This window comes from Spinacia oleracea, chromosome 2 (genome assembly GCF_020520425.1).
Source record: "Spinacia oleracea cultivar Varoflay chromosome 2, BTI_SOV_V1, whole genome shotgun sequence".
Lineage (NCBI taxonomy): Eukaryota > Viridiplantae > Streptophyta > Magnoliopsida > Caryophyllales > Amaranthaceae > Spinacia > Spinacia oleracea.
Window position 1 is genome coordinate 8295348 of NC_079488.1, and position 25536 is coordinate 8320883.

The 25536-nt window shown below is 36.5% G+C and overlaps 2 protein-coding genes and 1 long non-coding RNA gene across 3 annotated transcripts in view; 1 reads left to right on the top strand and 2 right to left on the bottom strand.

The window, feature by feature from the left end:
- The first annotated feature begins 9382 nt into the window (after nt 1–9382).
- LOC110805698 (uncharacterized mitochondrial protein AtMg00860-like) lies at nt 9383–9955 on the top strand. Its single transcript, XM_022011323.2, has one exon. It carries the CDS (start codon nt 9383–9385, stop codon nt 9953–9955), a length of 573 nt encoding a protein of 190 aa, XP_021867015.2.
- Nucleotides 9956–12690: 2735 nt separating this feature from the next.
- The window catches only part of LOC110805704 (disease resistance protein RGA2), a 48334-nt gene continuing 35488 nt past the window's right edge, over nt 12691–25536 (bottom strand). The window contains exon 2 of the mRNA XM_022011331.2: nt 12691–13098. Coding sequence (XP_021867023.1) covers nt 13084–13098 — 15 coding nt within the window. The 3' untranslated portion in view covers nt 12691–13083. The remainder of the gene's footprint in view (nt 13099–25536) is intronic.
- Nucleotides 18494–21240, bottom strand: LOC130467739 (uncharacterized). Its single transcript, XR_008927454.1, has 4 exons — nt 20679–21240; nt 20351–20589; nt 19774–19837; nt 18494–18755 (listed from the first exon to the last, which is right to left on the bottom strand). It is a non-coding gene; the product is annotated as an uncharacterized lncRNA (long non-coding RNA).

Consider the following 25536-nt stretch of genomic DNA (forward strand, 5'->3'; position numbering starts at 1 on the left):
TGGTAAGATCATCTAGTTGAAACAGAATATTCAACATAAATTAAATGGAAAGAACCTTGTTGGAGTGACATTGGACATGTCTAACAAAATATAAAAGTCAACACTAGAGAATTCAATTCTTAAGGCTATAGGAAAGGGTACAAGAAATAGGAAAACAAAGGAACAGATGAAAGGAATTTACAATTCCGTTTCTACCTGTAAGTTTATGTTTAAAGAAAAGTGACCTAGCAATCAAACTTTCTTGGTATCATATACCGCTTGAGGTTCTTACTTCGGTAATAACTCAAACAATGGAAGCTAGGCTACACTAATGGCCTACAAGTGGGAAATGAAGCATGGCAATGCTACATTAGTTGTAGGGTCATCTAGTTTGTTTTAAGTCCTTTCAAAGGCTGGAACTTAATGGCTATTTTGTTCCATAATCAGCATACCTAAATTTCTGTTTTTCAAACACAGAAAGACTCACATTCAAGAAAAACAAAAACAATGTTTGTTTGTTTATTTGAGTGAAATGGTCAATTACGGGTTGAGTCAATATGCTTGATTAAAACAAACAACTCTTTAACAATAAAAACTTTACTAGGTTCAAATCAACCCCTTGATTTGAGTTCCACTAATCTTTGGCATTGTTGCTTAGACCATATCAACAAGTTAACATTCAAAAGCTCTATTTTGATGGACTTTTGAAAGTTCATTGATTTCTAGATCAATTTAAGACGACTAGTCTTACTTGTTGAAAGTAACAAAAGATATGAACTATTGTTAGAACGCCTAGACAATAGAGTTCAAAGCTAAAGAAAGATTTTATGACTTTATTATTTCACATGGATTTGAGTGAATATAGGTTTATTTACTTAAAGTGATATAAGTTTGAATCTGTTTGACTAGTTCAAAGATTCAGAAGTATAAAATCCACTTGGCAAGAAATCATAAAGATCTAGGTTAGATCATGTTGATGATTACTTGAGACCAAATATGATCATCAATGATTGTGTGTTGTAATTTCACAATCTAGGTCCATAAGATATGGCATATCTTAGTTGGAATAATCGAAGTCAATTAGTACTTGATTCGATTAATGATGAATCATAAAGACTTTTCCTATAATTTCTAAAACAAAATGCTCAACTACCACCAAACTAAACCAAATTCGTCAAAGCTATTGAAAAGTAATTTCAGAATAACTTTTCGTAAAATACATCTAGAGAGTTCCTAAACTCAGTGGGAGCTTAGTGTTTGTTATTCAACAAACTAAGGCCCAAGTATAGATATATGTTTCATTGTGATTTATTCAAATGAAACACAAGGGTATTGTTTCTACCACGAATTTTTGAGAACATAATGTTTGTTTGCTCGAAATAATGTCCTTTTGGAGATTCGTTTCCAAAATGACAAGTGGGAGAAAATAGACCTCGAAAGTCTTCGAGGCGAACAACAAACATCTCTTAGACGGACATTATGTTAGAAGACTTTATGTCCTTAAAGAAAGTCTTCGAGGCGAACAACAAACATAGACGGACATTCCAGAGGCTTTTCGAAGTTCTTTAGAAAATCCGAACACGTATTCTTTAAGGACTTTAGAAGTGGCTTTAAAGAATAGACATCTCTTAGAAGACTTTACAAGTGCTTCAAGAAGAACAGAATATTCAAAGAACTCTCAAAGTACCTGTTGATATCTATTGTTTGATTTTCTATACCCAAGTAGGCATAGAGTTCAGGTCAATGAAACTATGAGATTCTTCTATTAATAGTGAAGAAACCTACAACTTGCAGTCAAACTATTAATGAGTTTGTGACCTGTAAGAAAGCTATGACGAAACCCAGATTCCCTAAAATGGTTAGAGGCCATATATAGACTCAAATGTTTTAGATGGTTAAAGGCCATAAAACATAACCAATGTTTTGATGACAAAATTGAAATTTTGTTGATTTACAAGAATAGTTTCACACCTATTGGTTGCAAGTTTGTTTTAAGGATAAAAACCATCAAACATGAAATTGTGTTCACACACAAAGCTAGATTAGTTGCTAAAGGTTACAAGCAAATTCACGGCGTGGATTATGTTGAAACCTCATGCATAATCGTAATGCTCAAGTCTATAAATCAAGCAATGATTGCATATTGGTACATATGGCAATTGGATGACAAAACAATTCCTCAATAAAATGTTGGAATAAACTATGTACATGGTATGTCATAGGATTTGTGGATCCAAATAAATGCTTGAAAAGGAAAGCTAGCTTATGAAATCTAAGTACAGATTTAAGCAAGTAATTGGGAATTAGAAATGTATTTTAGTGAAACTAATAAGTATTTTAATTTCATAAAATGTACGTGATTCTTATAGATATATAAGAAGTTTAGTGGGAGTACATAAAACTTAATTGGTCCTATGTGTATCACACATATCTCTCTATTGTGAAATAACATTCAAATGCTAATGACTTAGATTTGAAATTATTCATCAATGATGGACCAAGGCGAAACTTAGTACATACTGGGTATTAAGATCTATTTACAAAGATCTTATATTAATGTTTTGGATTAAGTAATGGCATTTACTAAATCAAACACGAAAGACTCCATTGGAGATATTCGACCCATGTGAATAAATCTAAGTAAAGAATGTTTGAACTATGTATAAGCGTTTACTAAGTTAAACCTCAAAGGATCTAAGTAAGATTCTTAACCTATATTATATGTCAAAGAATTTAGTTGGATTCAGTATATACTGAAACTGAATGAGCTAAAGTTACATGAATAGAATTCAATTGGGAATTATTCTGCAAAAGAATTTATCATGTATATAATATAATATGAGGATCGCCAAAAACGTATCGTATGACTTTAGGCATGACGAACATATACCAATATCTATTGATCCAAGTGAAGATCAACTAGATTGAGATCAAGAATACTTATGGTACTTGAAAAGGTACATAGGAATAGTTCTTAATTCAAGGAAATAAAGATATGCTAAATATTGATGCTACACGCATAAACACTGGCAAAGGATCAAGCAAGACCCTTTGGAGTTAACCATTGATAAGGACGAGCTATAAAGCATCGTGTTTTGAAATGGCAACATGGATTGGAGACCATGAGTTGTTACGTGGGAAATTAAATATTAATTTCTATGTTCTAAGATACAGCTGGAAAGTCTTCCACATATCCGTGAACTGCTTGGATAAGTAAATCCAAACCAAAGCATCACTAGCAACCTATACAATTGAAGTAGAAGTACTTATTGCCTAAGAAGCAATAAAATTGAGTTGTTTACATTAAAAAGTTCTTCACTGAACTTGGCTGGATCACATGTCTGCTGACTTGATGGTTCTTCATTGCAAAATGCGTAGAACCACTATTTAAGTAAGAAAGACTAGATCACATAATAAACAAACTCAAAAGATCTTTATCATCCTATCTCGAAAAACATTCGATGAAAGGGATATTAAGATTAGCAAAGCATGATAACTAAACCTATGCAACAAGTGAGAAGCAACACTCACATTGTAGCACTGGAAATCAAGCATAGCTTTGAATTCCATGAAATGTTTTAAAGATGGGTTAGAGGCCCATGGTTGTAAAACAATGGGGTTGAACATTTATCATATATGAAATGTATTTTCATATTCCATTTAATCTTGGTTTAGTATTAAATGATGAGTCCCTTCAATTTGACGATATATTCAAGATAGACTGTCAGGACCAGTCCTGTGACTAAGAAATGTCTATCAAGTGAACTTGAATGTCAAAGGTTAAAAATGGTCCCTAGTCGGAGTTTTCTATAAAATTGGACGCATAGAAAACGTTAGACGATTAGAATGCAAGATGACTAGTAGTTCTGTTTCTTGAACTATGTGGACATGGCAATGTCATAATCATTTGCATAGATACTTACTTTGGGAAGACTAGTATCGGACAAGACCTATGAAACTTTACTGTAAGAGATAAAAATCTGTCATAAGTAAATTTCATTAAAATTATTAGACACTAAATCCTCAATACCTGAGTGATTTGAGATTACTTGTTTGAGAACTGGTTGCTTTGACGTTGACCAACCGTCGCACCGTAAAAGGAGGCTATAAAGGCAACGCTCAGGTAATCACCTATCAAACGAAGTCTAATCTCAAGATCGCAAGATTGGGATTGTCCTCCCATAAATCGGGATGAGATGCTTAAAAGTTGTACAAGGCCACTCGGAGAGCTAGAAACTGTGAAATGCATGGCCGTGCTCGGATGAGTCATAGGCTATGATTATCTGTTTATTTGATCAGTTGAACTCTGAAACCGAGAAACACCTCTGGACATAATAAGGATGACAACTCTTACCTTATGTTCAAGAGCAAGCATCGAGCGACAAAGGAATTAGGAAATGCACACTTGTCCCTAAGGACAAGTGGGAGACTGAAGGAAATAATGCCCTTGGTCCAAGTATGCATTCTATGTTAAGTCTAATAAGTGAGGTTCAGTATTAATTAACAAGTTAATAATTCAGTGAGATCAAGTGAGCTGAATGCCTAGCTAGAGGCCGCTTCAGTTCAAGTGGAATTAATGATATTAATCCACAACTTACTCTTGACTGAACCCGTAGGGTCACACAAATAGTACGTAAACGGATCAAGTACTTATGGCATTAAATACTCTATCTATGGATATTCGGAATCGACGGATCTTGGTTTCAGTGGGAGCTGAGATCGTCATAAGCAAGAATACTCCGGAAACGATGATATTGCCGGAAACGGAAAGATGGATCGTATCGGAAATATAAATATTATCCAAGTCGTAGATGTTGCCGGAAACGGAAACATGGTACGTATCGGAAAATATTATCGGAAATGGAAATATTGCCGGAATCGGAAATATTGCCGGAAACGGAAATATTGTCAGAATCGGAAATATTATCGGAATCGGAAAATAATTCCGGAAACGGAAATATTAAATATTTGTTCGAAACGGAAATTGATTCCGGAATCGGAAATATTAAATATTGTTCGTATCGGAAGTGAATTCCGGAACCGGGAATTTAATCGGAAGCGTATCGTACGAATAAGCATCGGACGAGGCCTGCCGGACGAGGGCCCAGCACGAAGCCAGGCCATCGCCCAGCAAGCCAAGCGCGCCACACGAACAGCCAAGGCCACGCCAGGCCCAGCGCAAGGCCAGGCCCAGCAGGCCATGGCAGCGCGCGCAGCAATGGGCTGCGAGCTGTGCTGCTGCTCGCGTGGGCTTGCGGCTCGCGTGAGCTGAGCGGCCGTGTGGGCTGTGCGCGGGCATGGCCTGCACGCTCGTGGGTCATGCTCGTGTAGAGTTTGTGTTCACATACGAAACCTAAATTGTGTAGGATTTGTTTGATGATTAAATTCCTAATCCTAAAAGGATAAAATTAATTAGTTAAAGTCCTACTAGGATTCTAGTTTAACTAATTAGTATCCTAATAGGATTCCAGTTCCTTTTCCATACCTCTATAAATAAGGGCCTAGGGTCATTATTTGCAGTTGCGATTGAAGTATTCAAAGGGTAAGTTTTTGAAATAAAATTAACCATACACTTGCAAACACTAGCCGAAATTCCTAGTAACCTTAAGGGCGATTCTAGTTGGTCTAACTTGAGGCGGATCCGGACGTACTGTGGACTATCTACGGAGGGACGACATTTGGAGTCCTAAAGACTTGTTCTTGTTCGGTTCGGGCGCAGCTAGGGAAGGCACGCTACAACATGTATGCATCAATTCTATGCTAAATGATTATGTGAATATAATATGCTTTCCTGGCTTTATGGTTTTCCGCATGATTTATGAATTGTCATATGTATCATAACCTAACACCAAGGCCCCATGTTTTATGGACAGCGGTCCATCGTGGAAGACGTTCCACCATGTCATACTTGCCACGGCTAGCATGTGCACCCTAAAGTTATGAATGAATTAAATAAAGGACTTTATAAAATGTTTACATTATTCTATTCTCCGTGTGTTATTAAATAAAATGAATTGAAATGAATTTACGCTGCTAGAATAGTTCGTTACTGAGTCTTCGGCTCGCCGTTTTGTTTTCTGTTCTAGGTACTGTGGGGAACGATGGAAACGATTAGTGGCGAGGAATTTCACCATTATAATATTCACCTAGTTAATGTTCTAAGTTTTAATAGTTTAATTAAAGATTTTTAGTAAGTTATGTACTTTTACTTTGGGAATATAAAGGATTATTATGTTGATTTTAGAGGATTTAATAGCTTATGATTGATGGTTGTCTTGTAATTCCCAAGAGGGAGTTACGGCTGGTAATGTCCCGACCAAATTAGGTTAATTCCGCTGCTAAGTACGCTTTAATAATTGAATTAGAGGTCGGGGTGTTACAATGGAGCCGAACCTCACGCAACAAAGCCGATCGATCAATTAAATTGAAAGCATTTTGAAAATCCACCAATAACATAGATAGGCCAACATCGGCCCCACGAGCCTCAACCAACCGATTGACAGCATGGAGAATGGCCTCACCACCTGCTGGAACCCCAACTCCAAACTGAAGACCTCCAAAGTAGTTTCCTAAACGCGGACCAATCAAAGCAGCCTCGACCTTAGAAACAAGGCGCCTCCAAATAGTGCCCACAACAATAGGCCGAATACCCCCACCAGGCTTAACCAGTGGCGTAAGAGGAGCACTAGCAATGTATCCTCCAAGCTCAGCAGGACACATTCCAGCAAGAAAGAGATTAACTACCTGAGTGATAGCATCCACCAACTCATCAGAAACAGCTACAGCAACACCACCCAAGCAATCCAAAAGGTGTTGAGCACGCAAGCCATCTCTACCGCACGAAGTACCACGTGGAAAGCCCATAATCTGCTCCAAAACAACAGCGGAGGAAGCAGTAAGGTGATGATCAACAGGGATATCCGGTAAGGTAGGGACCGGAACAGAAGGGTGCTTTGCTTGCAAATCTGCAAGAGTAGCATCATCGTAAGGGGCAAGACCTGAGGAAGAAAGAACCCTAACGGCAGCAGTGTAGTGACCGTCAGAAATCTTTCTCTTGCATTGCTTAATATTACGCTCCGCCAAATCATGGTCTTCGTCAACATCCAATAGAGGGGGAGACACGCAAGCCAATGTGTCTATGACAAGTTGCTCAAAACCACCAGGCACACCCCAAGAACGAATAGCAGAGGTGATACATTCTTCCTGTTGTCGCCGCCTAACACCGGAGGAACACTCACGATTACTTCGTGGAGAAAAAGTCTTGAGGACACAAAGAGGTAACACGAGCAACCGAACCCAACAAGCGATGTCATCTGGTCTGCAAATCACCATATTATTATTATTATTATTATTATTATTATTATTTATCTTTATTTAATTTTTATATTTTTGGTCTCTTTCATTTTCTTTGTCTATTTGTGTAGGTGTATGTTATTCGGGGATCGGAATACAAGCTTCAAGATACGGGTCAAGAAAAGTCAACTCCGGCCTTAAGAACAACAAACAAGAAGGCAAAGCCTTATCCTTCACTACACTTAAGCTTATCCATCACCTCACCATCAGCACAACCGCTCCTCCCCTGCAACTCTCCATCCTCCTTCCACCAATGTTGTTCGTGCTTCCTACTACCCACCTTCCCTCACCTCGCAGCAAACAACACCAACTCGCGCACCAACAACATAACAAATCAGCCATGAATTAGGCACAAATCAACCAAAATCGAACCCAGAAAACAGAGCAAAAAGCAGAGAAAAAACAGAGCAATTGGGTTCGGTCGAACCCGTATTAAGTTCGACCGAACCCGAATTGCTGAAGTTCCTGACATGGTCGGGTCCAGACGAACCTCAACGATGTTCGCCCAAACTAGAATTGGGTTCGCTCGGACTTTTGTCGGGTTCGACCGAACTTTTGGGCGCTTAATTGTTGTACGGAATAAATGAAGATAAATGGCTGCGATTTGATGACGATTGAGCTGCGAATTGGGCCGTTCGAATGAAGGGAGCAGTAATGATGATACACGATGATGGTCGTTGATGTGTGATGGACGGACGAGGATGATCGTTGATTGATGAAGATGAACGGTGATGCTCGATGATGATGATTATCAAAGATAGACGAGGACGGCTGATGATGGTTTTGATTGGGGGGAGCTGCCAAAAAAGGAAAAAGAATACGAAGAAGATGGGCCTGAGTGCCTGACTTCCAATTTGATGGGGGGTTTCCTCCTTTTCTATTTCTTTCTCTTTTTCTTTTCTTTTTCTTTTTCCTTTTCCTTTTATTTCTTTTTCTTCTTTTATTTTTCAGATTTTGTTTTTCACTTTTTTTTTCATTTTTTTTTCTCTCTTTTATTTTGATTTTAGGCCTTGAGTATAAATACTCATTTTGGGTCATGAGATTCATTACCATGTACATAATTAGTTTAGTTCTTCTTTTTCTTAGGGTTTAGGGTTTAGCTTTTAATTAGAGAGATAAAGTGAGAAAAATGAATGAAAAATTGGGGTTTTTGAATTCAAGTGTGGCAATTTTGTTCAAGATTTCCACCATTAATCAATGAGAAATTTCTTACTCTCTCTCTTCATTTATTTCTTTATTTATTGTTTCATTTATTGTTTTAATTAGTTTAATTGTTCATGTTTAGTTTAATTATTCATGTTTAAATTAGTTGTTATTATTGTTTAGAAGCATGTTTTTAGTTGTTAATTTCTATAAATTTCATATTTTTATGTTGATAGAGTAGTTTATTGGTTAGGGTTTGGGTGAAAAACTCAACCATGAATGATTTGGGGATTTGAGTTCGAAATTAGAGATTTTGCATGATTAAATTATTCCATGTTTGAATGTACTCAAGCTTTGTTGCAAATGAATTGATCACTTGTGTGTAGCATTGAAATTGGGGTAGTCGGCCTTGGAAAATCAAGGGATTGTGACTTTGTGTTGACTATTTGTTGGTTGATGTTTAATTTACCTAAGAATGATAGAGTGTAGGATGGGAGTCCGCATTTTGTCATCCTAAGAAAGGATTCGTCTCGGGAGATGATTGGAGTCCATAATTGAACCAATATTTCATTCATGTAGTGTTTATGCATTATCGTCCCTACTTTCGGTCCTCTTATGCTTGTATCATGATCGGTTGTCGTTTGATCCCCATTCCCTAGCCTCGTTTGTCTTTGGTAGTTAGTTTAGTTGATTTAGTTTTAGTTGGTTAGTTGACTTTCCAACTCGTTCCGACCTAGCTTGTTGTTCGATTAGCATAATCTAGTGCACCTTAGTCCTTGTGGATTCCGACCCTTGCTTACCGCTTTACTTGTGTTAGGTGGTTAGTTTAGGTAATTTGTTTGATTAGGAGAGACTAGTAACGACCTAGTTTTTCCTTGATAATGCACCATCTTCTTTCCAAAGTTGGATGTATAGTGTGTTTAAACCCCTATTGAGGAAGTGTGTTTTAGTTTTCTTTGATGACATCTTCGTCTATAGTAGAACTGAAGATGAGCACTGGGCACATTTGAGACAAGTTTTTGAATTAATGAGGTTGCATAAGATGTTTGCTAAAGCCAGCAAGTGTAGCTTTGCCATAGATAAGGTGGAATACTTGGGTCATTTCATTTCTGCTAAGGGAGTTGAAACAGATCCAAACAAAATTGCTACTGTTGAGAGCTGGCCTGTGCCTAAAACAGTTAAAGAATTGAGAAGCTTCCTTGGTTTGGCAGGATATTACAGGAAATTTGTGAAACATTATTCCTTAATAAGTAAACCACTGACTGATCTATTGAAAAAGGGAGCCTTTGCTTGGTCAGATGAAATTCATTCTGCCTTTACATCTTTGAAACAAGCTCTGGTATCTGCTCCTGTGTTAGCTGTACCAGATTTTTCTAAGGGTTTTGTTGTGGAAACAGATGCATCTAAGACTGGAATTGGGGTTGTGTTAATGCAGGAGAATCACCCCTTAGCTTATATTAGCAGAACTCTTTGGACCTAAATGGCAAAAGTTATCTGTGTATGAGAAAGAGCTCCTAGCCATTGTTTTTGCAGTTCAAAAGTGGGAACAATATCTAATGAGTTCTCATTTCACCATCAGAACAGACCAAAAGAGTCTTAAGTGGCTTTTACAACAAAAGGTATCTACCCCTTTTCAACAGTTTTGGTTGTCAAAACTTATGGGATTTGATTATGACATTCAATACAAAGTTGGAAAAGAAAATGTAGCTGCTGATGCTTTGTCTAGGGTGCAAGGAGCTACTATTTTGTGTTTGGCTATTTCAGTTGTACAATCTGACCTCACTTCTCTTATCAAAGCCAGTTACATATTGGATGATCATCTCATGAGTATTTTTTCTAGATTACAGAATGCAGAATCAGTTGATAGTTATACTTGGCAAGATGGTTTGCTTAGAAGGAAGGGTAAGCTAGTGGTAGGATCTGATCATGTCTTGAAAACCAAGGTGATCACTTGGTTGCATTCTTCTCCAGAGAGTGGGCATTCTGGCAGAGAATTGACAACCAGAAGAGTACATAATCTGTTTTATTGGAGAGGGTTAACCACTGATGTCAGATTGTTTGTTAGGCAATGGAAAGTTTGTCAAGCTTCAAAATATGATACTGCGGCAAGTCCTGGTTTGTTACAGCCTTTACCAATTCCTGAAGCAGTTTGGTTTGACATTTCTATGGACTTTATTACTGGTTTACTAAATCTGGAGGGAAAGATGTTATCTTTGTGGTTGTGGACAGATTCAGTAAGTATGCACACTTTATGGCATTGTCTCACCCTTACTCTGCTATCCAAGTGGCCCAAGCTTACCTGAACCATGTGTTCAAACTCCATGGTTGGCCAAGGAGTATAGTCAGTGACAGGGATTCTGTGTTTCTCAGTCAGTTTTGAAGGGATTTATTTAGTCTCCATGGCACTGAGTTTTTACTTTCTTCTGCTTATCACCCACAGACTGATGGTCAAACTGAAGTGGTAAATAGGTGTATTGAAACCTATATCAGATGCATGTGCAGTGATACTCCTAAAGATTGGAATGCATGGTTGTCAGTGGATGAATGGTGGTACAACACCCATTTTCATTCTGCCACTAAACTATCTCCCTATGAAATTGTGTATGGACAACCACCACCCTTGCATTTGCCTTACTTGCCTGGGGAATCCAGTTTTGATGAAGTGGATAGAAGCTTATAAAGGAGAGAAGACATGATTAATTTAGTTAAGTTTCATCTCTTAAGATCTCAATCTAGGATGAAACAACAAGCTGACAAAGGCAGAACTGACAGGTCATTTTTGGTCGGTGATTGGGTTTGGCTAAAGTATTATAGACAATACACAGTCCAACAAAGACAAAATCAAAAGCTCTCTCCCAAGTATTATGGCCCTTTCCAAGTATCTGTTGTCATTGGACAAGTTGCATACAAACTCAAACTACCTAAGCCTTCCAAAATACATGATGTATTTCATGTATCACAACTCAAGCTTTTTCATGGCACACTACCTGTTGCTACACATATTCCACAATGGTTACAAGGCCAACATTCATCTGCTGATTTGGTTCCTCTGGCTATACTTGATAAGAGGATTGTGAAGTTTCAGAATACAGATCAAGCTCAGTTTTTGATTCATTGGAAAGGTTCTGAGTTACATGATGCCACTTGGGAAGTAGCTGCTTCATTTCAGACTAAGTATCCTAATTTTGATATTTCTTCACCTTGAGGTCAAGGTTTTTAAGGGGGAAGGAATGTTAAGGGAAGCTTGTAATAAACGAAAGTCAACCTTTGACTTTCTGTTGGGAGTTAGTTACAATTTTGGCGCCAAATTCTGTGCAACATAATTCAGTTGACAACTTAGCTTAGTGATCAAGCTAGCATTAATATAAATGTATTCTGGACCATTGAGTTTAAGTAATGAATAATATTACCAATCTTCTTTCTTAATCTCTTCTTACTCTCTCTCTCTCTCTACTTCTCTGTCTAAACTCTCATTCATCTTCATTTTATCAAATTGAGTCTTCATCTTTGAAGATCAATTGCAGTGATCTAAGTATCCTGCATCACTTTCGCAGTTTGGTATTGAGAAAGACAAGGATCGATTGAGTAACATTCTTTTCAAACAGATCAATTAACCAATGATGTTTTGGCTTAATGGTTAATATTAGGGGTCTGTGTCTACTCTTTGCAGCTTTTAGGAGTTCGGTATTTAGGAGAAGCTATATATCGATTAGAATGGCAAGGAGTTCGGTATTTAGGAGAAGTATATATCGATTAGAATGGCAAGGATCGAGCAGCATTATATCCTCTATTTATAACTTTAATATCCTCTATTATATATAACTTTAATATCATCTATTATGCTTCGTATATAATTATTTTAAGTTGCGTTAGTTCTTTGTTCATTTTTCACATGGAAATAATTATTGGAGTTGTAAATTGAATTGGAGTTGTGCGGCCCTTACTTGAGGTTAACTAGTTCGTGTGCCCGTTCTACGAACGGGTTTTTATTTGTTGTTTTATCGTATTGGGATGTTTATTGGTATTTGATGGTTCCAATTTGTTAGAGTGCATCTGTAGTAGTTAGTGTTGTTTTTTGTGTCCTCTTTTTTGTTTCTGATGATTTTATGGGCGGTCTTGGTAATAGTGTGAAATACAATTAAAAAATCCTTGCAAAAATTTAGACAAAAGAGCAAGCTCCAGAAATACAAAGAGTATTGAGCATTTACCAGAATATTTCCTTTCATTTAGCATACCCAACTCAGAATTGTAACATGGAAACTTTAAATCTATGAATCCTTGTCCAGTGCAAGTGTAGTACAAATACTTGAATTCTAGGAGCCCAAAAAACTAAAACAATAGAGTTTTTGGATTTTTTTTACTTTAGTGTGATCTTCATCAACCGGAGCAACCAACTCCAGTGCATGTCTCTTCGGCCACATTAGAGGTCTTCCTAATTAGATTCATAAAACATTCCTCTTTAGTAATGTAAATTAAAAAGACTTAACAAAGGTCCCTGGACTGAAATATTGAAGCGTCTTCTTATTGTGTTTTCCTGCGCATTGATTTCTCCTTTGCTTAAGTATATGTTTTCTTAAGAATCGAGCATGTCTAGAATTTTTGTTACCATCATCCATTTTCAATCTGCAAAAGTTGTGCATAAAATACATTTAGCATGGAGTACTACTACAAAGTATTTGACAATGAAATGGATAGAAGTTAAAATGGACATGAATTTTGATATGTATACGATAAAGTAGAGATAGATAAATGTAAGATTCAATTGAGCAAAGATAAGATTGTAATTTCTATTATTCATTTGGATTGCAAACATAAATTCGGCAAAATTTTAAAATAGATAATCCAACTAATATAGTTTGACTTAGTAGATAGTTTTCTACTTCTTGACTGCTTGTTTTGCTGCATCCTTAGAGGCTTGTGCAATGTCTTTGTGTTGTTTACTATAAACCTTGATTGGTAAATCTTCCTTGTTAATTGTAAGCTTCACAACAACCTTGAACTTATGTTTTTTGGCTTTGTAGTATTGTGTACAGGGGTCTAGGAAGACCATACCATTGAACAACTTGACCAAGCAACCCTGTGAAACTAATGGTGAAGAGTTTCTTGCTATTCTTCTTTTTTAAATTAATTTTTTTGGAAAATTAAGTTAATGTTTAGTCCCTTAATGGGTCTGCTTCTGTGACAAAATTCTCAAATTATCAAAAATCAAATCATACGAAATGCATAGGAGTAGAGAATTTTTTTTCTTTGTATATTCTAGGAGACAAATATACACTTACGATAATGAGCAAACTACTCATGGAAGGATCTAAGTATCCTTTATGGGACAATAAAATTTGGTTTACATCTGTCATAACTCCTCAATATAATTGGTGCCCACACTTTCATGTGATTTCACTTCGTATGTTACATAAACAACCAAATTGGAAAAGAAGGTGAATACTACATGTTACAGATAGCATACATACCGGACATAAGATTTATTGGTGACTTATGAAGTTAAGGTTTAGTCACTTGAATATACATTCTAGTCTTAATTATAATGTCAAATAAACTCTCTAAGTTGGGAATAGATTAGGCTGACGATGGTGATTATATTTGTGATTATATTGGTGATTTGGATATTTAATTTGGTAATTGAATTAGTTTTAGACTAATCAAACAAAGTTGATTGAAAGGAACATCATCTAATCAGAAATAAGAAGTTGCTGCTTGTAATGGTCTCCACAAGAACACTACCACATGATATGTTTAACTGAGTGTTTCTAATTCACATCACTCACCCGAACACTACCAAAAATAAAACTGGCATCACCCGAACACCATTTCATGAATGGGTAATAATCTAAACTAAAAGGGTTTGTTTAAATTATCATCAGCTGTGTTAGACAGTCAAAATGTTAACACTGTTGTATTGTATTTGTTCAGTACCAAAACTCAACACTTACATGTTCTACACTGTCAGATTCATCCTATATAACCATCCATGGAATGAGGGACAATGTGTACCATGCCAGCAGCCATGGGGCATATTCTTAGAATTGATCTAATTGAAGGGGAGGAGGAAAAAAATGAAGTTAAACCAGCATTTGCAGGAGTTTAAGGCAGTTAAGGAAGACAAAATGATGATTTATATGGAGTAAATGACATTATTAATGGCAAAGCACAATATAATCAAAATATAGAAATGGAAAAATTACCAGGAAAAACGAATTAAGATGGAGTAAGAATATTTTATTTTGAATCAGTTTATGACCTGCTTTCAAATTACTTTGATTGTTAATCACTATTTTGCTTCAAGGATTTTATAGAAACCTGGCAAAATTATGTGGGGGATTGATTTTATCTATATCAGTCTAGCTACGATGTAAAGTAGTGATTATATTTCTTCTTTGAAAGATTAATAATTTAGAAGAGGCTATTAGCATTAATGCAGGTAAGCTGCTATTCCTTGGACAATAAAAGTTTGTTTGCCTTGGAAATAAGTAGACATTGTAATGGAGCATCTATATATACGTCATTAGGAGCCTATGCATACTCTATGTACTTGCATATCCTCATCCTGAATACATCACTGATTCTGCTCAGTAGTAAAGAGTTTGAATTTCATGTGTCTACAACCCTTTACCGAAAGGGTTTCTTCTATTACTTACTACCATTTAGAAATTTTGGTCATTCTGGTAAAGTTTCCAACGCTAGAAGAATCATTACGAGAAGTTATATCAGGTTGCTAATAATTAAGTATCTACCCGTATGTTGCACCTACATGTTATACACTTACACATAGTACTATTTTGAGCCAGACTCTGGTAAAGTTTGCCGGTAAATTGCAAACAACTGAAGTACATTATAGTCCTCTTTCTCAAAATATCAAAAACAAATTAAAGCAAAATGCATAGTAGTGGAGAAATATGAGGATGTTGCAAACAAAGTAGAGAAAAGGGATCGCCTTTGAAAAGGCCAGTCAGAATCACTGAACACCGAACGCTGGGGTACACAATTAACCTAAGAACCTGTGTCCAAAAACAAACTTAAAACTAATTCCTGATATTAAAAAAGGACAGAACCACCAAAAATAATATCACATGAAGTCCAACTATTTAACATGAGTAAAAAAACATAGCTTATCTTTGATGGATCATTGTTTTTAACTTTCCCGGATATCAAAACCAAGAGTTCTTTTTTAAATACTCTGTACTATAATTAAATGGAAAAAAGGAACATGGCACAACTCAACGCATGAAACACATTTTCAGAACATTTGATTTGGCTTCACTATTCTGGTCTTGGTACACATTCAACCTCAATCAAACGCAATGAAACTAAGCTTCCACACATTGGGTTGGTATCTAATCTGGGATTATTAGTTGGTGTGTGTTTAGTTTCTGGCCCTTTTCATTATTGATTAGGCCAATTAAGTTGGGAAAAAGGAGTGAGATTAAGGGTTGTTTTCTGCCACCTGATTCAATCATGGGTTGGTATTTTTCTCTTGAAAAAGGAGGACGAATTGAAGCTGAGATTCAATTGAAGTGGTTTTACAATTTATGGCAAGATTAAGATTCTCACATTCCAAGTGAAGATGAAATACGACATTGATGAGATTAAAGAATCATAAAAGAATTATTAGAGTGATTTATATCTTGTAACTGATGAAATTGAAGGATGATAAATGGAGAAGTGATAGACATGGAGTAAATGGGAAGATGGTAAATGGGGATGACAATGGGGAAGTTGACAAACGGGCTTGTTGTATGTTGATCTGGGTCAACTGGTTTTTTTTATCTAAATGAGAAATTCATCAAAAGGAGGAATGGAGGAGAGAGACTGAAGAAATGGGGTGAAATTGGCCATAGCTGTTCAACATAATAAGGGATGGAACACAGAATGTCTAGCATAATGGTATTTATTAAAAGCTAAGAGAATTAAGAAGGGGATAGGCTACTGCATTTAGAATGTCTAGTTCTGAACAAAGCAATTTGGCATTCTGCACAACATCATGGCCAAATAATTTTAACCCCAACATACCATCATCAGTTCATCACAAATTCACTAAACAACCAAATAATTTGCCTTTTAAGTCGCAGGCTTAACATAAGTTGAATTCTTTAACATAGTGGTTGATACATATAACCATGGCCATAGAATTAGCAAAGCTGAACCAACTCCCAGCAACCGTGATGCTCATGCCAGGACCACTTCATTTCAAAGCTTAGTTTAAGTGTACAATTTCTCATACTAAAGGAGCATTTCCTCTCAATAGAAAACTAATACTCAAAGAAACCATATTTAGCTATAAGAAATTCTTTGTTGGCCATATTTATGGAAGCAACAAAATCTACCTACATCTAATTTCCAAAGTTTACATCTCCTACAAATTAAACAACTAAGAAACCCCATACATTAACCCTCCTGCAGACCCATTATACCCATGGGCTTACTCATCTTTCCTTCAATCTACCACTTTCATATCAACAAAATACAACAATATATAATCACATCAATTTGAAACCTGGAAAGTGGAAATCTATACATACTAAAAAAAATACAACAATTCAAAATTGGAAATTAAACCAATACGCAGCTGTATGAATTTTCCGAATTAAAATTAGAAATTAAACAACTTTTTGCCAATATTTTGGATTCAAAATTGGAAATTAAACTCACAAATTCAAAAAACGGGAACATAGCTCTATAGCTCTTGGTCGTATCATTACTCATGGAAAACCTAATACCGTTAAATAGAGTCAGGATTGAATTAAGAGATGAGAGATGGAATGTCAATGACTGTTTGTGCACACAACCCGTAACCGACACGATTTAAGGGGTTGCTAATGTCTTTGGGGAAATTAATTTGTAATTAAAGTTAGGGGGAAGATGGTGGGATCGAATTGAAGGTGGTTTTGGAGTTTGATTCTGGTTCGAGGTCGAATTAAAGTTGTTGCTGGTGTTTTGCAATGGTGGGATTGAATTGAAGTTGGAATTGAAGCCTGGAATTCAAGCCGATAGAAATTCAATGCTCGTAAATTGCAAGGTAGACCTCGTAAATTGATGATGAATAATGGCGAGGAGCATGAACCGGTCCATATTGATGCTGAATAATGGCGAGGAGCATGAACCGGTGATGACAGTAATGGAGATTGGAGAGGATGAAAGGGGCGGTAAATGTATCTCCAAGTTAGGGTTGGGTTTTGGATATTTTATTTTTTTGATTTCTTTTTCCCTACTAAATCCTGTGTGTTTGGATTCATAGGATAAGCCACATGGAGTTGTGTTTATTTTTTGGAAGGTAGCCATGTGGCTTTGTAGTGGTAGTGGTTGTGTTTTTTAAATACTAGGTATTGATGATCCTCGTTGCATGCCTTAATTTTATAATTCCAGTTTTGAAATAAGAACTAGTGTGTGGCGCGGACGTTGCCCCGGGTTTTGACTTTTATTCGGATTTATTTGTTGTAATTAAATAAGTGCCCGCATAAATTGTGTCGTCATAGAATTATGGGGGTGACACAAGATTAGCGGCCGATTAGCAACCTTCCCAAGCTGATGCCCAGATTCGAAAATCAAAACAAAGTCGGATCCTTTTCTTCATCATTAGTTGATTCATTACTCTGGACATTATTAGTGCATCATCCACCCAATGGAATTTTTATACTCATTGGTGGTCCCTATCACATTTTCTCCTCACATGTAAGGAGAAAATGTGAGAGAGTTCATGGTGTGTGCATGTATATTGTTCTATAATTACTTAACTACCGTCAATGCTTCTCCGCTTACCCCATGCATTTTTTTTTGTTTTTGAGGCTTAATCTAGGAAAATAATAATTTATAAATGAAGTAATCATTCCCTTTTTTTTGCATTCAGTTTTATTCAATTTGTTATATATTGTAAAAACAACATATATGTTTATATAGAAATATAACATAAGTTGTAGTTGGTTAATGTAACACCCCGACAATTCTCTCTTTTCTAAAATAATCTTTTAATATAAAACGTAGAGAATTATCAAGGCATTATCGCCCGTGTAAAAACGTAACGGCTTATTCAGAATTTTGCAGCGGAAAACATAAAACTAACTTTTAGGTTCATAAATAATCTATTACATATTAGGTCCAAACCAATTAACTGAAATAAGGAAATACGAATAGTACGACAAATTTCAAATCCAAGTTAACAAATTAAATCACTCAAGTAAACAAATAGAACAACAAGCTCTCTAATCCCGATCCCAATGGTGCATCATCTTCAAACCTGTAGATGGGCAACGCTTATTGATCCTTAGAGACTGCTCACCAAAGATGGGTCATCACAGGATCAATAAGGCATAGCCATGATCAACACACACAAACAAAGCACGTAATCAGCAAAGCTGAGTACTACATACTAAAACAACAACAATCCTAGCATGATACTATCAAACCAACAACCCTAACATGATACTAATAAATATAAGTAAGGACAGACAAAACATAATAATTTGACGATTATACTTGACTAGACTAAGCTAGGCTTAATAACCATAATATTATTTTAGTTGAAATAGACAATGGACCGAGTTGACCATCCAGAAGTCTTCACTAAGGAAGACGAGGTACGGGCGCGACTCCGTAACCTCAGTGACCTGCGATATCGAGGAACGTTTAAATAAAAATAGGACACGGTGATCAATCCGGTCCCAGAAAAGGCCATGGGCTACCACCATGAACCCCAACTCCTGTTTGTCCGTCACTTCAGACGTGCACAGTCTAAAGCTATTGCTATTCAGTTTCACTTTACATGATTTACAAATTGAGATTCCGTTATGACTCAACCATTACATAAGACAGACAATTCACATTTGTTCACAACTGTTTTTATCTTGGAATTAAGTAAGTGATCATAAAAGCATCAATCAAGACTCATTCCAACTTAACCAACCTTTCCTTTAACCATGAGCAACCCTGTATATGGGCATAAAGTTTCAACTTACTAAACAAGGTCCTCCGCCCTTATAAAGTAGTGAAAAGATAGAAAGGGAACAACAACCAATTGATCCAACCCAATCATATAGAATAATCTAGTGTTCCCAACCAACATGTTTGTATCAAACATCCATACTAACATGTTACAGTTCTTATAGTGCAAAATAAGTTCAATAAGTTTGTCCAACAGTATTAAACATGCACATTCAATATAACCCAGTTCGTCCATAATATCAACATCACCAAGTTCAACAATAATATCAACATAACCAAGTTCAACAACAAGATTCAACATGGTTTCATCAATTAGCACACATTCCAAGCACACAGGTATGTACGTACCTTGCATAAACAACTAATAGGCCACTTTAACACTTTCAAAAGTCGCCTAAAGAGAATTCTCCGCCTAAAACAACCAACAAGGATTCCCAATCAATTTCTAATCATTCACAACTATAATAAAGCATTCTAAATACATCCTAAACATATTTAGAACCTTCCCCAATATCCAAACTTGAATGTTTGATTTCCTAACATCATAATTATTAAATTACTGATTGAAATTCGTTGAAAACTCTTCGCAAACATCATACTTTAAATTTTCAGCAATATAACTAATTTCAAACTACTCCCAAAACTTTGAAATCATAAAAACAATAACTTTAATAATTTATAATCATTCTACCATGATTTCAAAACTATTAAACCTTTAAAACCTTAAAATTTCATGCTTTAAATAATTAAAATTCAAATTCCAATTCAATTACATAATCTGAAAATTAATAATTTGATTATGCAAAACATATAATCTGAAATTCATAATTAAATTATAAAACTATAAAATTTAATTCAAGAAAACATAAATTAAATTAATTAAACATAATTAAAACATTAAATTAGCTTAGGGTTAGGAGTAAACCAAAAAGTGAAGGGAGGAAGAGCTGACGGCGGTTGGTGCAGCAGCACGGCGATGCCACAGTGGCAGCGCGGCGATGGGTGGTGGCGCAGCAGGGTGACCGAAGGTGGCTGGTGGTGCAAGCAGGAGGAAACGCACGCAGAGGAGAAAGAAAAGGAGGAGTGTTGATGCTTCGCGAAGGAGAAGGGAAGGGGCCAACGACCGGTGCTGGTTGGTTGGCGGCAGCGACGGGGTGCAGGTGGCTGTCGCAACAAATGAACACAAGCATTAAGGAGGAGAGAACGAAAGGGAGAAGGAAAACCGAAGGAGAAAAGGAGGAAGAAGAAGTTACCGGCGAGGAAGGTTGCACGCGACGGAGGAGGAGCGTCTGAGGTGGTTGGCCGGCGGCGTGAGGGACAACAGCAAGGAGGGCGGCGGTGGCTGAAGCAGAGAGAGAGTTTGCTTGCTTTTCACGTGAATTGGAGGAGAGGAGAGAAGAGGGTTTTTGGCTTTCTTGATTTTACGTGAAGTTGAATTATGGGTTGATAATATGGGTTTTCTTGTTTTGGGCTTTGTCAATTTGGGCTAGGATTAGAATTGAGTTTGTTTGAATCCAAAACCAGTTAATATTGTTTTCCAAATTCAATCGAACGTGTTTTCGCAATTCAAATTCTTTTCAACATAAAATTCTAAAATTATTTTTTTGATTTCATAAATCGTTGAAATATTTAGAACGTATAAAAATAAATTACGTTAAATATATATTTATTACTAAACTTCATAAATTCTATTTAATTATAAATAATATACGTTAAAATATATTTAATAAAATTTATAAATTTACGGGGGATTACAATCTACCCCTCTTAAAAGAAGTTTCGTCCCGAAACTTGACACGAAATTTCCCGCATTTTTCCCAAAAGCTTTTAACTTATTCTTACTAGAGAAGTACTTGTGCCACCGATGTGCACTCTTTTGCCAACTCAAAGCTATTTGTGTTACTCATGAACACCTTTTCTTATGCGGAGAATCTATTTGCTTTGCATTAACTTGTAAAATTTGCTAAAATAAGCAATAAAATGCATAAAAATTCCATAAAATAGGTAAAAAGCGTGAATTTCTATCGCATTCTACCCCCTTAAAGAAAACGAGTTACGCCCTCGTAACTCACCCCAGGGAATGACTTTGGATATTTCTACTTCAACGAATCATGCCCCCAAAGCTATATTTCCACTAAAATCATAGCAAGTGGGATTTCTACACTTCTTTCCACACAATGCCTCAACAGGTTCCATCTTAAAGCTCGCATAGTAACTATTGTTGCAAGAAATTCAATCACTCTAGTTGGTCTTCCCAATTACCCTTAAAGTCAATAACACAGGATCTCAACATATATTCCGTTAGTAATCTCAGTCTGTCTATCGGTTGCAGGGTGGAAAGAAATACTCATTTCAATGTCGTTCCCAAGATTCACTGGACCTTTTTGCCAAACTTTCGGACTTTTATGGTCGGTAAGGATCTTACATGTTTCCCCAGAAAAGTAATGTCTCCAAATCTTCAAAGCGGACACAATAAAGTTAGCTCTAGGTCATGGGTAGGGTAATTAGTTTCATAAGGTTTCAATTGACGCGACAACAGTTAAATCTAGAAAGCTTCCTCACATTTCTCAGTTCACTTGAATTTCGATTCCTTTTTCAACAAGTTGGTCATTGGTTTGCTTTCTTCCAAAAGTCCTTCACAGCCTCCTACAATGGTCATATAGGCTTAGAAAACTTCAAGTATCGGACACGTTCTTTGGAGTAGGTCACTCACTCACAGCTTGAATCTTAGCAGGATCTACAGAAACTCCTTTTGTTCAACTTTTCCTTTTTACCGAACCTCATTATGCTTTTCATGGGTGTATAACTTTTGGGCTTAACTCTTAGCTCTTGCACCAATTCATGTATTTCTTTTCATCTTTTCCAGACAACAAATGATTTCTAACGATCCTGGACCACTGGAATCTTCTCTTAAATTTATTTCCTTACGTAACATAGTTCTCAATCAATTTAGTCCTTCACTTTTCCGTCGGTGTAACTTATACACATATGACTTCAAGATTTGTATACTTTATTTAATAAAACTAGATTCTTTCTAAGCGTCTCCAAGTAATTCTCAAGTGTTTGTCATGCTCTTTTTCATTCCTTGAACAAATCGGGATATCATCAATAACATAATAACGAACTTAATTCGGAATTCGTGGAAAATCTTATCCATCAAATCCATAATTATGGCAGGTGCATTGGTTAACCCAAAAGACATTACTCTAAACCCATAATGACAATAACGAGTCCTAATGAGGTCTTATAGGCCCTTATCAGCTATCCTCAATTGGTGATACTTCAAACACAATCAGTCTTCAAGAACACACTCGCCCAATTCGATTGACCCAATATGTCATCTATCCTAGGCAAAGGATACTTGTTCTTGATGGTGTTTAGCTCCCTAAAATCGATGCATAATTCCATACTCTTATCTTTTCCTTAACAAACACACAGGAGCTCCCCACGGTGAAGCACTAGGCCTAATACACCCCTTAACGAAACAACTCTTGCAACTGTGTCATAATTAGCTCATTTCAGGAGGTGTTATTCTATATGGTGCTCTAGATATATGCGTCATTCTAGGAACTAAGTCTATATGGGACTCAACGGCTCTTAGCAAGTGGCATACCTGCAATCTCACTAGGAAACACATCCATGAATTCATTCACAATTGGAACATCCTCGATCTTCATTCCGACTTCTTAACTCACATCTAGCTCACACAACCGAAAAAGATAGTTCACAAGGCAAGTTCTTAAACAATTTGGTACACCTTATGGTTACAGCAGTAGGAATACTAACGGGTAAATCAATCACCTCAAAATCTACTAACTTCGAACTCTTAATAAGAGATGACGAAGCAAAAGAATAAGCTTTCCCTGAATCAAATAACTTTCTAACTAGCACGGAGTTAATAGAAAAGTAATAGAAACTAAGTCAACAGGTCGTTCACCTTCATTTCGACTTATCACAGACAGTTTACCCGGGGCCTTGTTATGGTTGTTATTCTAATTAGCAGACTTATGGAGGTTTCCTTGGCTGTCTTGCGACCCTATAGGCTTCGAACTCTAATTTCTTGACTGGTTAAATCCCGACTTCACCCGGTTACCAATCTCATTACCATTTTGTTCCTTTTTCCTGCTTAGTAAAGCACTCATACTTCCTATGCCCCTTTTTCTGACAATAGTTGCAGGTCACTAATTCTCCTTTGCAGTTCTTGCCAGGGTGATTGTTATTGCACATCTTACAGTGATACACTCTTTCAGGTTGGTTCCTATTGTTGTTCCCCTGATTGTTCCTTCCTTGAAAATTTTCATTTCCATTCCCATTCCTATTCTCATTCATATTCCTCTTGAAATTCCCTTGGTTTTTCCAGCATTAAACTCTTTTCTTTTCTCCCCAACAACATTTTTCTTGTCCATTCTGGACTACAGGCCATAAATATGAGCAGCCCCCCCCATACACAATATATAAAGACGTAAAGGTTTCCCCACCTAATCCTAAGGTGGTCATGCTATAAGTCTGCATAGTATTCAGCTATGGTCATGCTCCCTATGCTAAGGTTTATGAATTCCTAAGCTTTTTGCTTTCTCATAAAAGGTAGGGTAAAACTTTCCCCTTAAGACAGTAACAATTGAATCCTAATTGAATCTCTCAGCAGCGCTAAGCCTAGCTCTATTTTCTCTCCACCATAAATCAGCTTCATCTTTCAAGTACATGACAACTTGACCCACTCTCATGTTCTCAAGACATTTTACATCCCCAAACAGTTTCTCAAACTCTCTAACCTAGTTCTCTAAAAAAGTAGGATCAACTTGCCCCTTAATTCATGGTGGCTTAACTTTGGCTAGTCTCTCAAACATGTCCCCAGCAGGATCGGGACGCTCAATTCTCTCCTGGGTTAGCTTTTCCGCCAATAGGCGAATAGCAACAACTAGGTCATTATTGTTGGTCATCCTAGAGCGCGACCTGAGATTAATATACTCTACTTTAGGTATAAACATCACTTAATAGTATCCTGTACCACGTAATATCGCCTCAACAGACATAATTCACGTAAATCAAACAATCATTTACGAATATGCAACAATTATTTCAAGGTAATCTCCTTGAACATTCCTGAACGATATTCACATAGGAGACATTCAATTGAGGAACAAGGAACGAAATTCAATCATCACGAATAATAAGGTAGAATAAAGGAAGAAAACATTCTTCATCGTGTCCCAAAATGAACTCTTGATCCTTTGAATAATCAATAATCTAACTTTTATTCCTCAAAAGAGTGTGAAGAATAATTTCTAAACCGTAATAACGCATTTGTCCTCAAAATACCATAAAGGGGCTATTACATCCTTGAAAAGAATAAAGAATAACTCAAACTCCTATTGCTTTAACTTTAAACTGTTTTAGCTTTGCTACTTATTCTTTAAAACATAAAAGAACTAACTAACTTTACAACTTCAAATACTTGTGGCATCTTGCCTATCTGTTCTTTCCTAGGAAACTTGCGGAGTGAAATCTAGATCTTCAAGATTCGTCGAACTCTTCCTCTAGCTCCCTATCTGAATCACTAGAGATCTCAATGGTAGGCTCATGGGCCCCTGGGTTAGGGTTTCTCTGCCTCAACACCTACATTCTCATTCTCCACAGCTACATCATTTTCCTCTAGGTCATTATTTACACTTATTCCCATAGGTTCTTCTGTAACTGAATCCCCAACATGACTTCCTACGATTTTATCGTCTCTAAACCCACTTTCTGCTGCTTCAATAATGGTGGTCAGAATTTCTGAATCATATTTCCATCTACCATCCCAAGTCCCATACTTAGTCAAGTTTGGAGTTCCATTATCAGAATGCATGTCTTTAAACTTTTCCTTGAGTTCTAGGTATGGAAATTTGTTAGGTAAGCAATTAATGATAGTGGCTGGTATGATATCCTTTCTCATTAAGATAGGTTGCCCTTGAACTTTAGCATAATATTCACATCCAAACATGATTTTCTTCACGTAAATATCAGGGGTTTCTATATCAAGTTTCTCGAAGGATCCTATGTTGGTATACTTGGAAAGAAATATTTTATTCCTGAAATAAACAATTCCATGTCTCACTAACGATTTTCCAA